At 39.1% G+C, this 18,202-nt stretch overlaps 1 protein-coding gene across 2 annotated transcripts in view; it reads left to right on the plus strand.

Annotated features, from left to right (window-relative positions):
* The window catches only part of LOC109982871 (TOX high mobility group box family member 2), a 73,517-nt gene that overhangs the window by 24,158 nt on the left and 31,157 nt on the right, over positions 1 to 18,202 (plus strand). Inside the window, exons 2-3 of one of the 2 annotated variants that reach the window (XM_020632309.3) lie at positions 2,268 to 2,360; positions 11,423 to 11,482. In XM_020632309.3, the coding sequence (XP_020487965.1) occupies positions 2,268 to 2,360; positions 11,423 to 11,482 (153 nt within the window). The remainder of the gene's footprint in view (positions 1 to 2,267; positions 2,361 to 11,422; positions 11,483 to 18,202) is intronic. The other variant, XM_020632310.3, reaches the window with a different exon arrangement.

The raw sequence follows: 18,202 nt of genomic DNA on the forward strand, positions 1-18,202 counted from the left end.
AACAACAGCAAACATCGTGTAATCGTCCACCCACACCATAGACGCAAAAACAGAAAAGAAAATTTGAAAAATTGTTGTCACTTTTTCTTTGACAGTTTTTGTATTACGTAATCATGTCAAGAGCTGTGCATGTGAAGATTTTCACACAAATACTTATGAAACACAAGCTTGTTAACTCTTGTCTCTTTGATATCAGGGACAGTGAGCATAATTGAGTAAATGTATTTAAGTATTTGAGCGAGCTGATTCAGCCTCTCTGGGATGGTTAATATTGTACTTCGGAAGAAAAATGCCTGGGGCAATTCATTAGGAGTAAATAATTGAGAGGCTTGGATAGTGCTAAGGTGAAATGCATGTTATTATTTTATGTAGTTTGTGTTCCTAGGGCTCTTCAGTTTAAGAATATTAAAAATGTACAAGCCTTGCCACAAATTACTCACTAAAAGGATTCACAATGGGCGCTAATGACACACCTTCAATCTTACATTGCTTCCAGCTCTGTAAAAGTGTTGCCCTGGACTTTTATCAATTCATTTACTGATTTGGTGATGTACTTATATTCTCGGAATTATCTTTTTACCCTCTTGCATTTCAAAATGGACTTGCTTTATTTAAAGTTATTAAGTTGCATCAGCTTTTACAGTAGGATACTGTACATAAGTAGAAGAAGAATTACATTTTAAAAGGCTCGCAGTTTAGTTTGTCGCATACATCTTTCAAGAAAGGATGTGAAAGGTGTAAAGGATATGTCAGCAACACGTGCAGCAGGCCAGCATTGAGCTCAAGCAAGAGCTTAAGTTATACATGACACCAGCAGTCTTGGGATGTCTCATAACAAACCTATAAATCTTTCTCATGTCAGTGTTGAGCGCACCTGCAACTGTTTATTCAACCTGAGATGGACTCATGCAAATGCCATTTGTTTCCAATAATTTGCATTCAACTAAGTTTTTAGCTGCAGAAACATTTGCTAAACCTTCGCTTCAAACCCCTGTATGTTTTCTACCTTTCTTTGTGTCTTTTATTTGTGTGTGTGCTTGAACTCTGTTTTAAAATTCTCACCTTTATATGTTGGTTTTCCGGTGATGCAACTTAAAGGCCACTGAGGTTTTATTTAACATCTTATACACCTACACACCACCACGTGACAACCAAGAAATGGGTGAGCATCGGAAGGTCTGTTCACAGGTTCTAGTCACTATAATAGCATGATGTGTTTAGAATGCTCTCTGTGGTCTGGGTGCAAGAGGTGTTTGTCCTTAACAAGTCAGCAGTTGTGCATCAATGATCTTTGTTCGGTAAGATGCTTACAATTGCGGTTGGACAGTTTTTTTTTACCCCCTCGCCGAGTGACTCTTGTCATTTGCTCTTTTTGTCACTGGGTTAGAATAAAATGTTGAATATGATTTAGTACAAAGATTAACCCTTTTGTATTAGCAAAATAAAAAGTGTACCTTTTTCAAGCTAAACTGCACTTTTTGCCACACACATTTTATTAGTGTTGTTATGTTATTGTAATATCTTCTTATACTGTATTATTTAAGTTGTTGCTAGTTCTGCGTTATTTCCTTGTTAATTGTTTAGCACCAATACACCAAGTCAAATTCCTTGTATGTGTAAATGTACTTGGCAATAAAACCCGATTCTGATTCTGATTCTGATTCTAATTCTGTTTCCAATTCAGCATTTCAGCTCTATTTTGCCATCAGTGAGGCAGTAAAATGTGCACTTTTTCAAGAATTAGCTAATGTTTGCAGGTATTATAAAATGATTTATTCATAAACCAACCATAGCTGTATGTAATGTACATAGAGGCAGTGTAATTCCGCTCCTTGCTTCATGGTGCTCATTTGTTCTCCAGATCTTTGGCTCAGTGCCAGCATTCAGCCCATCTGTCTTGTAGGGGTTGCGTTCATGCTTGTCAGCTTGTTGTAGAGAGTTTGGAGGTGGGCATGGAGAGAAGGGGTGTTTGGGTTGGAGGGGATGTCAGCTCATTAACCCCCATTCTTACCCTAGCAAGTGTAGAGTTACTTTGTAAGTCTCATGTCATTACTCCTCCCCCTGCACGTGTGTGGCACGAGGGAAGAGCAAAGCAACCGGAATAGGGGGAAAGGTTCACCGGGAAGGGGGGGGGGCCCTTGACACAAACACAAATGCCCTGCTTGTATCTCACAAACTAAAGCCCCGGCGTCTTGTTTCCTTCCCATCTTTTGTCTTCTCTGTCTCTTCTTTTTCTCTCTCTCTGCTGTCTCTCTCTCTTAACACAGGCCCGGTACAGTGTGGCTGAACGAGGGGTTAGGCTTCACACTACTGCCCCCCAAGGCATCAATCCAGCTAGGAAAAGACTGCCTGCTGCTTTGGTGAGATGCAGCAGTTAAGCCTCACATTTCTGAAAACCTTTACTGTATTCTTTGTACTTGCCAATTGATTGGGAAAGGTGTACCTCAAGGTACGAACCTGGGCCATTTGGAGGCTCTGCTCTGGGAATATGTACACTTTAAATTAAACTGCTTACTTTTAACTCGTAAAAATCCCTACACACGCATATAAAAACACATACTTTTTATACATCAACACATGAGAAAATGCTCTAATTTATGTTTTCCCAAACCACAGCATAAAAACGATGTATTTTTATTGACAAAACAAGCACACTTACAGGAACTTGCAGATGATGTTAAGTTTTCAAGCACTGTCACATTTGTGTGAAACCTTTCAAAGGTGTTAAATACGCCTCTATGTTTGTGACAGTTTGTCTTTTTGTGTCAGTAGCCTTGTGACAAAACATTCTGAACCTGAAAGCACCTTCAACATCTTAACAGTATGTCTTTCTTTTTTTTTTATGCAGAATAAACATGGACTTGTTTATGGAAAAGATGCAAAACTGACCCCCCCAAAAACACACAGATCTTTCTTGAGACAGCCTGCTATCATAATTTTTATAATGGTTTAACCCAACACCTATAAAAAAGTTAAAACTTAGTGTTTTTTGCTAAAATATCTGTGAATGTGCTGCTCTTTATATATCTAATTATTGCTGTCTGAAAGTTAACACACAACTGTAACAACAAAAGCACTTCCCTCTCAAGTTATTTAACTGCAAGGTATTTGCCGCTTGTTATAGGCCATGCAATGTGGAGGTGAAGAAGATTCTCCTAAAATAAATAGAGTGATGGGTCTCCCGTGTTAATAATGATTTATTTTAGTCTCTGCCAAATCAGTCAGACATCAAACTTTTTCTCTTCTCCTCCCTTCACTCTTTTGTACTATATTCTGTGCAGAGGCAAGATAGAGCAGTAGATTGCAATAAGATAACCAATTATATGCTAGAGGAAACCTGACTTTTTTCCAGTTGCAGTTATCTGATGCTGCGGTGAGCAAAGGCAAAGGCTGGGGTAATGTGACATTCACTCTGCGCTTTATCGTCTCTCATCACTGTTTAACCCAGTCGTTTTAAAGTGGCTCTGGCTCTGCATTCTCTCTTGCTGGCAGAGAAATATTCACGCTGAAAATCTGTTTCTTTCACATATTTTAAACAAAAACATCAAATACACACATATAAACATAAACATTCTCACACCAGATCAGAAAGTTTAAGTTTCAGGTAGACCTGTTGGATAACTTCTTACCCCGTGTAGCACCTGTAGTGTAAGGATTAACACAACTTTTCCCCCGGGGGCTACATGCTAATTGCATTTATATCTACTGGGCTTCATGCTGAGAAAGTGTTACTAGTTCTGGTTAGCAGGTAACATACTGAAGGCCACCACTGCAGGATGAGGGAGATTCTGTGGCTGGCACTTTGGTCTGACGTTCTGTTCTGTTATTTCTTGCATATGCACACACACTTTGGTAGTCTTCAGGTTTTGTTTTGACAGCGTGAAGCACGTTATCTAAAGCACGTGGCACAAAATGATTTTGGGCAATCAGAGGCACAGAGCGCAAAGAGGTTGGATTAAGTGATATACATACCGTAGGTGTGGTTGGGCGTACGTGGATCAAACCAATTAGAGTCTCAGCTCTCATTCCCTTTCAGAGCCAGGTGCGCCTGCAGGCTGGTGCATTGCTATTTACACAACAGATTTTTGTCTTTATTCTAAAATAGACCGAACTCTGTCTGGCTCATTTAACTTCTTTCCTTTTAATTGTGACCTTAAACATCTGTAACAAACACAGGACACTGTAGGAAATATTTTGATGCTGGACTGAAGTTAATTTCTAAATTCATTAAATTAATCCCACATCATCAGAAATGACCAAAAAGACACTGTGATAATTTCAGCATGAGGCACCAAAGCATAACCCTCAATTTGAATGTATCAGAAAATGCACTGATATTAAACTGTGGAGTATGTGCGCTGTTGTGCATCCAATGTATGTGTGGAACAAGCGCAGTAGAAATGCTCTGTAAATTTCCCCATTGTGGGATAAATAAAGGATTACCTTAACTTGCAGTTGTACCAGTCTTACCAGTGAGTCCTCTAAATAGCAGGAACATACTGCGCCACAGACTCCAGACTTTAGACCAGGTTTAAGGTGGTGCCCCAGCTTTGCACCTGACCACACCTCATTGTAAAACAAACAAACCCTGGGGAGTTCAAGTTCATTTTTTTAAATTTAAACATCATGAGCCCTGGGCGTAAAAAATGACAACTGCGTCAAATGAAAATAGGAAAGACACCTGCGCTGCGCACCAAGACGCCTTTGCACCAGGCCTACGATAGGGCCCTTCTAGTTCATGACATCTTTTGCATACGCCTCTGCACAGACAGACTGATTATACTGCTGATGCTCAATCAAGCTATATGTCATGGTTCATCGAACAAGTCCAATAGGCAGAGAAGCTGTGACCAAATGCCACACCTGGTTAGATTGAACTAAAACATACATTTGACTGTTGAACCTAACTCTGTTATAACAGACTTTTTTTTTTAAAGGCAGCAAAAAAAAAAAAAACATATGTAAATCTATTATACTATAATTGCTGTTAAAACATTATAAATAATCATGCATCCATCACTGTTTACAATGTTATTCTCTAGTGAACTCACCAACTCACAGTGGAAACAAAACCTTATTTAACCACTCACTCCACACACACACACACACACACACACACACACACACACACACACACACACACACACACACACACACACACACACACACACACACACACACAATTGTGAATTTCTCCCCAATCTCCCCTTCCATCTCTGCTGTTGACTGTCAGTTCTGTTTTGTGGTTGTTCCAGTGCAACATAGAGGATGAATGAGAGCTTAAGCTATTGGTGGAGCCTGAAGCTGTTGGAACCTTGTTTTTTATTTTGCCTTTTGTGAAAAAAGGTTTTTCTTTTTCAAAACAGTTTCTAATAGGGAGGTTGTGTTTGTGTTGGTGTGTATTGTTTCTCTGTAGGAGGCCCCCACCAATGACTGATGCTCTTTATATGTAGACCAAAGGATAGCACCATCACTTACAGTAGCTAAATATAAATGGAATGAGCTGGAGAGATAATGCTGGGAGCTTTTTGGGGGGGAAATACAACACAGCATGGATTAATGTTTACAATTCTTCAAACTCAACTTTCTATGTTGGAAAAACTCCAGCAAACTCCAAACAGAATTCCATCAAAATCCCTTTGTGAGAAATGCAGAGCTGCTCTGTATATCCCTTCAGTATCTGATCATGGCGTTTCTGCGCCTGCTGACCCTGAGCAAACTGTGTCCAGACAAACATAGCCTGGGTTTTGCATATGAAAATGAACCATGCAGCTGATAAAGGTGATGATACATCAAATGCTGGGCGTTGGTGGATGTGACCCTGGTGCTGCTACAGCTGAGTGTGCACATGTATTGTGTTTGTGTGCAGGATCAAATTCTCACACCCAGGAAGAGGCCCTGTTCCCCTTATCTAACGACAACAGAGCATGTGTCGCCATGGCCACAGGCTGCGCTTTTTATGGGCTTTGCGTGCATGTGTGTTTGTGTGTATGTGTGCCATATTCATTGTTTGCCCATATTCATTGTTTGCTTGGGGCGTGGTGCAACACCAGAGTTGTTACTTTGGTCTCTCTTCTCTCACTCTTTTTTTCCCCTTTGCCTGTAACTCCTGAATAACATACAATACAATTTCTTTCTTTCTTTCTTTCTTTCTTTCTTTCTTTCTTTCTTCCTTTCTTTCTTTCTTTCTTTCTTCCTTTCTTTTGCCCATCCTCATTTTCCTCCTATTTACATCTTTACATTTGCTACTAGTCTGTATTGAACATGTGCACAGAAGTGTCTTCCTGCTTGTCTGTCTATCTGTCTTCCTCATCCTCTAATCTAGCTTTAAACCACCCGTGACAAGTTGGGCAACATCAAAATTCAGTGGCACATAGTCTCAGATTGAGGTTCTTCATGTCTCTCCCTTAACCGAATAGAGGACAAGAGAAAGAAAGAGAGAGAGAGTCGTGAAAAGAGAAATAAAGAGAGGAAGGGGGTAGATGAGGAAGAAGAGTGCTCAAACAGGCATACATATTGCATGAGCCCCCCCCCGCTCCCCCTCCCACCACCACATACCACACCCATTTCTTCACAGAACGGCTGTGTACTGTTCTGGGCTTCTTCATTCCGCTCAGTGAGAGAATTACTTTAAGAGAGATGATGTACCAGCAAAGGCTTTGAAAGTCACAGATATAGTCACACTCTGCTTATAGTTCATATATATATATATATATATATGTATGTGTGTGTGTATATATATATATATATACATACATACATACATACATACATACATACATATATATATATATACACACATATACATCTGATCATATATTTATTTATTTATTTGGATACTTTATTATATTTTTGTGTCATTTTTTACAGATGATGCAATGACTCAGCTATATCTTATTATATAAATACCATACTATATAATCAGTAATATTGAGCTGTAACAATACAGCTCTTAAGGTACTACTATATGTAGTTATATCTAAAATGATCATATTTGGCAAGCTCATCATATGTCTTAAAAATCTCCTTTACAGTAAGATATTAGTTGAATGTACGGGAGTATAAAGTGCAATATTTACCTCCGAAAATGTTGAATTCTTACATTCCCTGGAACGAGTAATACAGCTCAGTGATTGAACATGTGTTCTGACTTAAGTTCCACTACCCGTGATGCTCTTGTAGAAGTGTATTTATCTGAATTATAACAACAGGTCTCTGTGGTTTGTGTACTTCAAAGTAAATAGTTTAATTAAGTAATTATCTAAATTGTCTTTATAAAAAATGCTGTTTCTTTTAAAATGAAGTTTGCAATTTTGCTCTAATGATCTGACAGGTATAGCATTACACAATCACACAAGCACTTCATCTCTGCCCCGCCCCCTCCACGAACAGATGTTGCCTAGAAGGGTTTATGAGAAGCTTATATGAATTGTCCATCAATCAAAAACAATCTTCAATGGAGTCTATAATTTAGCCTACAATCCTGCCATCAACTGTCTCACTGCTGCACCAAAAGATGAAAAAATTCCAGCATTGTATTGCACCATTAGCCCTGTGTAAATATTACATGTTTTCCCTGGATATGCTAGTTAGCATTACTTCCACCTTGTGGCTTCATTATTTTTGAAATGCTCAGCTTTGTTGATGATTGCGAGGCATGACCTAGTTCTGCGACTTTCTCTCTCTCTCTCTCTCTCTCTCTCTCGCTCCCTGTCTCTCTTTCACTGTCTTTACTTCCTCACTTCTCTTCCTCATTTACTGATTCTCCACGTCTTTGTCATCCCTTCTCCACCACTCCACCTCATTTTCTCCACACACTGAATCTGTCTTCTTCTTTCTTTGTCATTTATTCATTGTCTTTCTCCATTTACTGCCTCTGCATCACCTTCATCCTTTGAGTCTGTCTCTCTTCTGCCTCTCTCTTACTCTTATGCTCCTTCTCTCTCATGTATACATTCTGTATATCTCAATTTGTCTCCTGTCCCCATCCCATTATTTTTCTCCTACATCCCTCTCCCTCTTCCTCTCTCTCTGCTCCTCTCAGTTTCCTCTTACCTCCTCTCCATGTTTTTATTTCTCTCTGCCAGCACCACGTGAGTCACAGAGGGAAACATCGCGAGCAGTGGTCCCTGCTGAACAATTACTATGCAAAGCAATCCAAATAGAGATGTTTGCCGAAAACAACATGTGTGTAATTACTGCTTAATGAGGCCCTTGTCTCAGGCAGAATGCCCAATTAGACTGCCTATGAGAAAGCGAAGGCAAGGCCCCGCTGAAGAAAGGGAGGGGAAGAGTGTTGGAGATGGAGAAGCAGGAAGAGAAAGAGAGGGAGGTATAAGGGCTATAAGAACATAGGATGAGAAGAGAGATAAATCAGTGATAAGAAAAGCAGAAAAGAAAAAAAAGAAAACAAAGTTAAAGCTAAGGGACGTTGAAATAGAAAGATTGGAGAGAGGGAGAGAAAAGAGCAAGAGGGAGAAAAGGAAGAGAAGAGGAACTACAGAGAGAGGATGATTTCTGCAGTAAATGTGGAGTAATGGCAGAGCTGATAGCATTGAGCCGAGGATAAATTGGCATTTTAAGTGGGAGAGCGAGGCAGTGCAAAAAAAGAGCTTTCAAGAGAGAGGAGCAGGGGGAAACAGCTTTACATTGCAATATATGGGCAGCCATGTTGCAGCACAAAATGGCTGACCTTTCCAGGCCTTTGTGATGAATGTTATATTAGCGCTGGGCAATTATTGAAGTTTCAATTTCAATTTCAATGTTGGCTTCCCACAATCATGACGACAGGATAATCAAGATTAAACAATTACATGCACGTGTTTTGTCCCTCGGTTTTGTAAGGTGTGGAAATTAAATGAAGTGCACCCTTCCTTCACAGCACAGTGTGTGCTCTGAACCTCCCGCAAAGACAGCTCTATAGGTTTAATTTAAGTGACGAGCAGAAGGAGCCATGGCATGTACTTTGAAATGCAAGAGAGCTAAAGAGGTCTGTTAACGTTTGGATCTTTCATTCAACCATTTTTCGTTGACCTGGAACCTAAATACTATTTGTCTAAACACCTTTGAGTGATGGCAGGGGGCAGATTTGTGGGAGGTTGGTGGGGTAGTGTTGGACTGCTTGGTTACATCTTTTTTGTTTTTTTTAAGGGATTTGGCAGGTGATTTGTTTTTGTCCGTTGGACACAAGAGTACATCACCACTTCCTCTAAAACAAAGTTAGTTTATTAGTTAGTTTATTTACTATTTTAACAGCCGTTATTTTTATATATTTATATTTGTTCTACTTATTTTATTGTATTGCTTGTTTGTCAGACTGTTGTAGTGTTTAGAGTGTTGAATAAATGCAGCTGATGCAGATGTTGTAAAATCAATGAGTAATCGTGTTTAATAATTGTGACTTCAACAATCAAAAATAATTGTGATTATGATTTTCTCATAAAAAGCTGGCCTGTTATATTGAGTATTATTGATGTAAATGGTCTTTGCTGTTCCTTGCTTCAGAGCTGCAAAAAGACTTTGCACCCAAATATATATCTTAACAAAATATGCTCAAATACAAGATCTTCCAGTTTTCTGTGGTTTTAGAAAAAATGTTGCGTCTTAAGTCCCTTACACTTAGACAATGGTATCCAAAAGATGCAGATAGGTAACTATAGGCTCCAATATATCTCTTAAGTCAACACAACCTCGGCCTTATGAGTAAGACACGTGACCCCCAACCTGTTAGCAGTGTGTAGCAGCCCCACTCTGATATTTCTCCACTAATGCATGTCCACAGGTCCTGTTTGTGTATTGTGTGTGATTCGGACCTGTGTGTGAGAAGCATGTCTCGCAATAACAGTGTTAACCAGAATTTCCCCTCTGTAATTAATAAAGTGCATAAAATAAAATAAAATAAATAAAAATGTAAATAGACGCTGCCATGCTCCATTTAGCTAATTATTAGCTTCTGTGTCTCCTGAAACGTAGCATTGACAATTTGTCAGCCTTTAATTTGGCTTTAAACAAACACTGCTGGGTTTGCAGATTAATCATGAATGAGGCTTATTGCAAGTGTTTGTCTCCATTTCATGTTTTCATTTGTGGCTGAATGTAAATGTAATCATTAGAATAACCAAGTGAATCCTCACAAGGGCTTCCATGATATGCATCGTTAACCAACCATTGCCCCAAGGCAGGCGCTCATTCCCACAGCCTTTCTCCTGCAATAATGTACAGTAATTTCTCCTTCTCACCACACACATGCTCATTTAGCAGCTTCCACTTTTTACCCTCTCTAACATTGTAGATATTAGACTTCACCGACAGGAATTCTCTCCGTTGCCGTCCAATATTTAGCAGATATATCTTAAGATATATTTATTTTCAGTCATATTTAGTGTGTGTCTAGCTTTCAAGCCTCCAGTTTCTTTTACCGTAGGAGCAAAGCAGACCACCCTAAACGAAAAGAAATGCCTCCTGTATCTTCACATCTGGGGAATTTGAAATGGAATGCTGTCTAGTTTGATCATGTTGCCTCTGCTGTCTGTTTCTGATTCTTCTCTGTATAGATATCACAAAGAATGACCCCCTTCAACAAAGTGAAAAGAGGCTTTATTTGACACGTTTGGTGTATGTTTGTGTGTGTGTGTTATATCCAGTCAAGTCAAGGTTTGTTCCATTTGCTATGAGAGTGTTATGACAAAGCTTTGTGCCATTGGAAGCCAAGGGCATTTCATATTACAGCTCTTTTTAACATTGACACAGCACAGGTTCTGTTGCTGAGCCATTTGCGGGCCAGATTTAAAAACTAAAAAAAAATGAATTTACTTTATTTTATGTATGATAACCCAAGTTGAAGATTCATCAGGGATTAGTTTACCAACACACTAGACATCACAGGCCGCATGTAGAATGTAGCACTTAACTGTTGACCTGGTGTTGTTTCCTAGCCCCCTCTGGGATCAAGGGTCATTTGTTGTTACAGGATGTCAAACTGTGTTTTGGCACCTTCAGCAAGTGATCTTTCATAACCCGATTAACCCAATACTGACACAGCATGCCAACTCAGTAGCCCACACGATAACACATGCACACTCCATCCAGCCTCAAACACACACACCCTTAACCACTGGTTGCACTCACAAATTCATTCACACTCATTCTCTGTCTCAGACACGCAGCAGCACCCACGGGGAAAAGCCCATCTCTCGTCACTGTGCTCATGTAGCCTAATTACCAGCCCGCTGACGAACAGTAATTACCCATGCTGCCATGCCACCATGAGGTTTAACCAAAGTGACAAAGTCATTAGTCTCACACTTCAGGCCACCCGTAAAGAGCTTTTCCTCTTCACACCTCCTTCCTGGTCCCCACATTTTTCACAACTGCTTTTGCATAACCAACCATTTTAATTCCTCCTTTCTATTTCTGTCCACAGTTTGATGGTGACAACATGTACATGAATGACAATAACCAAGAGTTTAGGTCTCCAAACCAGGTAAGAAATGTTTATATATATATATATATATATATATATATATATATACGTGTGTGTGTGTGTGTGTGTGTGTGTGTGTGTGCGTGTGTGTTTATATATATTTATATATAAGTAAAAGTTTTCAATACTAACTGAAGATGTGGTTGGTTAGTTGTTTAGACAGTGATGCACCTGGAAATAGCTCAGTTATTTTTAAAGTTTTATTGAAACACTGTGGTTTGTGAGCCTGTCATGAAGCTAACAAACCACAGCATATGGTTTAAGACATAAACAATTACAATTTAACATTGTCTTCTGTGCAAATCTGAAAAAATTGCTCCCACTTAGTTATTATCTAATTTACAAGGCATGTTTTGTTTTGCACTATAAAACACAACACTTGAACACAAGACTAGCAGGAATGATTGCAAAATGTTTTAGTTTTTTTGGAACCACTGTTTCTACCACAATAGAAATGCACGAACTGGATCTTTAACATCATTTTTTTTCAACTGACATTTTTTAGAATTTCTAAATATTTGAACTTTGATGTTCACGTAACCAGGCCATGCATCAATATGAAGAACAAAGTGATTTGCCATTTTGGAATAGTGCAAGTTGCTTTAGTAGAAGATATCCTAAAACCCCTGAGTAATAGTTTTGAACAAGGCCAATCTCTTCCGAGCATACCTGCTAAAAATCAGATAAAAAAACATTACTCTAATAATCCTCAAATCAAACTTTGCTTTATGATAAAATATTTACACAACAGACAACTTTTCCATGTACTCTTAGCTTCAGTTAATGTTTTGTGCTAATTAGTTCATATTTTCCCCCTAAACACTGGCATTTATCTAAAATCACAAACTTGAGCAAAATGGCTACTAGCTGTCTTAAGGGCTATTGAGGCAGAGTTTGTATTCTGATTATAGTCTCACATTGTACACTCTAATTAGAGTTTTTATCATAAAGTTTGTTTGAAAAAACCCATAGATTAAGTCATTGTGTTAGAATTCCCTTTTTGAACTGTTCGTTAATGCCACACATCTTCCAGTGCAGTTTTGCAACAACATAGCTGAATTACAGCTCCATCACTAGTTCATGATAAAATTTAGACATTGACAAAATTGTGCAGTTTGTCTGATCATTTATTACCCCAAGCTTTTGGGCCAGAGCTTGATAAAAAAAAACAAAAAACAATATGCGAGGTGACAAAAGTTAGAATTTATGCAGAAGACATGTCTAAAAACATTTTCCAATGACTTTGACACTCTCTTGCTAAGTCAGGAAAAAATGAATACCTCATAAGCCAAAGTATCGCTTTGACATATGCCATTTGACAGACATTTCTTTCTAGAGCACATTAATGTACCATTGGTATCTTTAACATTAGAAAGATTAAACCATCAAGCCGACAATGTTAGTGCGGTGTCATCCCCCTGAGCCTGTCAGGTCACCTACAGATAAACAGCACTAACATTTTTACTATGCAAGGCTCATTGAAGTTCTGGTTCCAGACTGAAGCAGCACAGTCACAAAGTCAGTGAGTATGACAGGCTCAGCGCTGACTGCTCCCAGCTGGTGGATGGGAACACATGGCCAGACATATGGCAGAATTTGGAGCTCTTGGATTTGTTGATCCAGCAGCGAGTCCTTCATGTTCTGACAAAACATGGCGATGTGGAGGCTCCTCATCAATTAGCACCCTGCAAATATTGTCAGAGAGTAACAGGATGAGACCAGAAGGCCTAGGACAGCAGGACACACACACACACACACACACACACACACACACACACACACACACACACACACACACACACACACACAAACTGACCCACGCGCACATTTGATACCTTTCTGACACAAAGTTATTCATAAGCCATAAGCACATTTGCAGGTTGACGTCCTCAGTTTCAGTGAGGTTCAATCAATTACTGTACAAACTTTCCCAAACACACACACGTACTGTGCATATGTTTTAAACATTACCAAAATCCTAGCATTTAATGGCCAATTCATCCAATAGAAACTACATACTTTATTTCCTCTTGCCTGCTTGTCTACAGTTTTAGTTTTCAAGGAATGTGAGATAGATGCCTCTGAAAATTGCATTAATGACCCATCCATTTGTGTCAATAATGTTGCGTAGACTCAACACACATTTCCCTCAAAACATTTACAAATCTTGCTTTAAATTGATGATTTGTTACTGGTACTACAGTAGATGTTGCTTGCAAATTGAGTGAACTGGACCCTTCAATGAAGCCTACGTAGTTATGTCATTAATCCTCAAACAATGTCTTAACCCTCAAACATCCCTAAGAAATAGCCGAAAAATGTCCCCACTCACAAAAAATGTGCTAGGAAAAATGTGTGTGTGAAATTTAAATTCATCCTCGCAAACATTGAAAAACCAGAACATGTGCCAAAAAACATGCACACTTACGCTCATAAACACACGCGCGCACACACACACACACACACATTCATATTCTTGTAAACCCTCGAGAGAGAGGCACAACATCATCCAATAGGCATAAGGTTGTCTTCCCTTTGATGTTGGGATTGAGTGAGTAGAATGAAGGGTCGAGTGGGAGCTTTAGAAGCTTATTGTCTACTTATAGCACACATCACAGAGTCTGAGGTCCATCGTTGTTAGCCACATTTCTGCTCTAATTATGTCAGTTTGCTTGCAAACACAGCTGCTTGCTAATTGGGATAAATGTCCAGCTTTGTAGTTCCTCTGCAGCAGCGGTCATGTGTCAATCATCTACTCCCACTGCAGGTTTGCAGTGTTGTGTCAACAAATACCTTCTTTGGGGATAAGACAATTTAGGCTTTTCAAAACATGTCAGTTGCAGTTGATGCTCTGCCAGTGCCGTCAAACAGAAGCTTACACACTAGTTTTGAAAAGCCCTGCAAATATAAGAGTTCACTGTTTCGCTTATGGTTTGTTAATCCATCAGATTGAAATTTAATTTTGGAATGCACACTTATTACTTTTACGCTGAAGGTTGGACAGACATGCAACATGAATGAGTAAATGTTATTGTAAACCTTTCGACATAAGTTACAATATCTGTATAAGTATAGGCATCACACTGTTTTCAGTTTCCGTTCAGTGGTTTTAGAGCATGCCAAACCATTAAATTCTGTACTTGACTTGTGAATATGTTGCAAAAAAAATTTCTACTTATAATTTAGCATATCCTCCAGTATTGGGAACCTGACCAGAATTAATGATTTCTGAAAATTGTAACAGTTCTTGGGTACAGGCCATGAATTTGCAAAGGTTAACCCGCTAAAGGGTCTGAAGTGATAAAACAGAAATATCTTTAAAGCCACCACATCTATATCTGCATTTTCTTAATGCAGATTTTGTCACACTTATGGCTTTCGTCTTGTCATAATTGATGCTAAATTGTATCATTAGCTGTTCAGTACTTTGTTTCATATACGGTACAACCAGGCAGATGAGAGGTTTAAATATGGGATCTATTAATGCATCAATCTGAAATACTGTCAGATGAATATTAGAAATACAAAGCCTACATTGCGATGCGTGTAAATGTTTTTTTTATGTGCTAGTCATTTTTATCAGATAGATATAGATATATTAGATATAATCACTCCTTCTGCTGTGTTTGTGAAAACACAAGACGCAAAGATGCAAGGCAGTAACATTTCTGCTATCTATTTTCTGTTTATTCTGTGTGCACAGCATTGCAGTAAAATGTTTATTCTTTGATTCTGAGGAAAATCCTCAGAGATTTAGTCCCTTTACTGTGGCCAAACGTATTGTGAAAGAAAGCCCTTATTTGCCTCAATGCAGGGTTTAACACTGTGTTGCCATGCCTTGAGAGCCTTTACATGACGTTTGCCTGTGAAAAAGGTGCATGTAGCCAGAACAGAGACTCCTTTGTATGGATGTCTGGGGTCTTCCACAGCATACGTACTGAGGTAGCAGTTTGACACAGCCAGGGGATTGCATTACACATAACATCTCTTGGCTTTTAAAAAGAGAAAACCGCTAATCAGAAACAGCTTTACAGGGGCCGTTTACTGTATGCTCGGACACAATCTGTCCATTCAAACAAGATGTTTTCAAGCCTTTGAATTGTGTATGGTTTCTGTAAAGTACATGCACATATGGAGCTTCCAGACATTTTGATTTACATTAATGTTTTACATTTAGATCATCTGCTGAGGTTTCAGCCTAAACGTGAATGTATGGGTGTGTGTTATTATTTTGATCGCACTCACAGGTCTGCTAAGGGAATTGTTTGTTGATTAAAGGTTATTAAATGTCTGATTGGCTCTAAATGTCCTTATACAGCCTTTGAATCACTTAGATAGCCTTGTTCAGGCAGTCCAAAACCATTCGCACATGTCAAATGTATTTCATTAAGTGTTTAACTATGTGTACTGTAGGTGTGTTTATGGAAACAACAAGCATAAAATTTGGAGGAAAACTAAGTTTTTTGCAACTATTACTGCAGCAAATGTTGACAGAAAACAACACAGGAATGCAGAGGATGAATTAAAAGCCAATTCCCAAAGAAAAGCTCTATTTTTTCAGTCTAAGTATTAAGTTCTACATTGTCATTAAATCTGATGCCTATCACATAAATACATACCATATAAAGCTGACTTTCTGCAGCTCTATAATAGCTGCATGAGAATGATCACAGCCAAAGCAAAATGGCTACCTTCAACCAAACCCACATACATTCTAATTTTGGACAATTGGTGTTCCTCATTTGGATTCATATCAGGCCCGATCTGTTTCAGTGACTTTGCAGACTTGGACCTCCATGTATATTTCTGTGTGTACCCTATAATCAGTCTCTGCATCATGTGGATGCATGTCGGTGTATACTGTATGTGTGCATACAATAGATTAGGGAAAATTAGAGGCCAAAACAAGAAATAGATGGTTAGGGAGGAAGTTTGAAAGAGAAAAGCAGCCAGTGGCAGGAAGAGAGAGAGTACATTTGTGCACCTCTTCTTCTCTTGTGTTGTACTTGTTGCATTGTGTCCTGTGCAGGAGAGGAAGATCTGGGGCCACATGGTCTTCGGAGAAGCAGCAAGTTTCAGCCTGTATGTGCCTTTGTGTTTTTCTGTTTTCAGGTGTCTTGCTGTGCCTTGTGTCTCTATCGATTTGGCCCGGCTGCAAGAGAACAGTGGCTCATGGTTGAGATTAAAATAGAAACCTCACTTGTTGGAAAAAGTCTCTCCCTCTCTGTCTTCCTGCTTCTGTCTGTTTCAGTCTATTTATTTTTGTGTATTTCTTAACTTTGACACTTCCTTACACCCTCTCATTTTCATTATATATATATATATGTGTGTATATATATGTGTGTGTATATATATATATATATATATATATATATATATATATATACTGTATATACACATACATTCTGACTTTAAAAAAAACTTACTCTAACCTACTCTAACTTGACTGTAGCTTCATACTCAGGTGCAAAAGTGGCATCAATGATCTCATATTTCGGGGGAAAATGCTTATAAAAAATGATTCCGAGAAAAATAGGCTATGAGAAGATAGACACCATGCACTCTGTCTGTCAATTTGAAGCTAGCATAAGGCGTTTATACAAATCAGTCCAGAAAGGTCTCACTTTTGACACTTGTTCACACATGTCTCCAACAACAGGAAGTTTTCCCTGTTGGGCAAGAGGGCCTGCGTCCTCTCAGGATCCAGGCCATGATATAAAAAGGATGTGCCAAGATGGCAGATAAGCAACAGTCTGCCTTTATATCAATGCTACGTGTAAACGGAAGAGCAGAGAAAAACATACAGGCCAGCAGATAACAAAATGAAGCAGCTTTATTACATCCATGAATACTAGTTTGATGCTGATGTGACAGTAGATGGTGTGCTTGTAACACTGTATAAACATAATCACCCCAACCGCTAATTTGTCTGAATATTACCTCCTGCTTGGCTCATCCTGACTCCTTGACGAAAACATTAGGGGGTTGGCAGGAAAAGTTCCCCAGAAAATTGGCCGCAAATTTCAGTCGTTCTTTGCATGTGTGAATAGGGCTACAGAGTCTGTAAACAGCAGGAATTGCTAGCCTAACTTTCTCAAATATGTAACTGAAGCCTGGTAGCTTAGCTTATCATGAAGACTAAAACCAGTAGAAAGCAGCTCTCTCAGCTATTTCCTAGGGTAAAACCAAGCTCTGTTTGACTGCAACAGTTCTTATACCAACACCATTTAATTCATTGGTCAAGCGAGACTCACAAGCTGCTGCTGTAGCTTCATTTGTTACATATAAAGTGATGTCAAACATGTCTGTCCTTTTTAAAACAAATAAAGAGGACATTTTGCTTACAACTTGACATTATGACGTTTTGTCAATCAAACGTGAATAGCCATCCAGATGTTCAGCTTGTATCAACGGATTAGCCCCCACACCCTATTCTCCCTCTTTTGCTCTCTCTGTCTCCATCTCTTCCTCTCCAAGGCAGAGACACCTCAGTACACCCTGGCACTGCACACCCAATGTGGGCGATGCTGATGTGAAAAGGCACCATTACTTAACAGTGACTCACAGTGCACCATTATACCCCCACCACAACTGCAACACTCTCCTCACTTCACATACACCCCCCTCTCTCTCTCACACACACACACACACACACACACCCATACTTCCCTCTATGTGTTTCTCTTTCTACTTCTCTCTCTCCATCCTTGCATTGTTTCC

This window comes from Labrus bergylta, chromosome 12 (assembly GCF_963930695.1).
Source record: "Labrus bergylta chromosome 12, fLabBer1.1, whole genome shotgun sequence".
In the NCBI taxonomy this organism is placed as follows: Eukaryota; Metazoa; Chordata; class Actinopteri; order Labriformes; family Labridae; genus Labrus; species Labrus bergylta.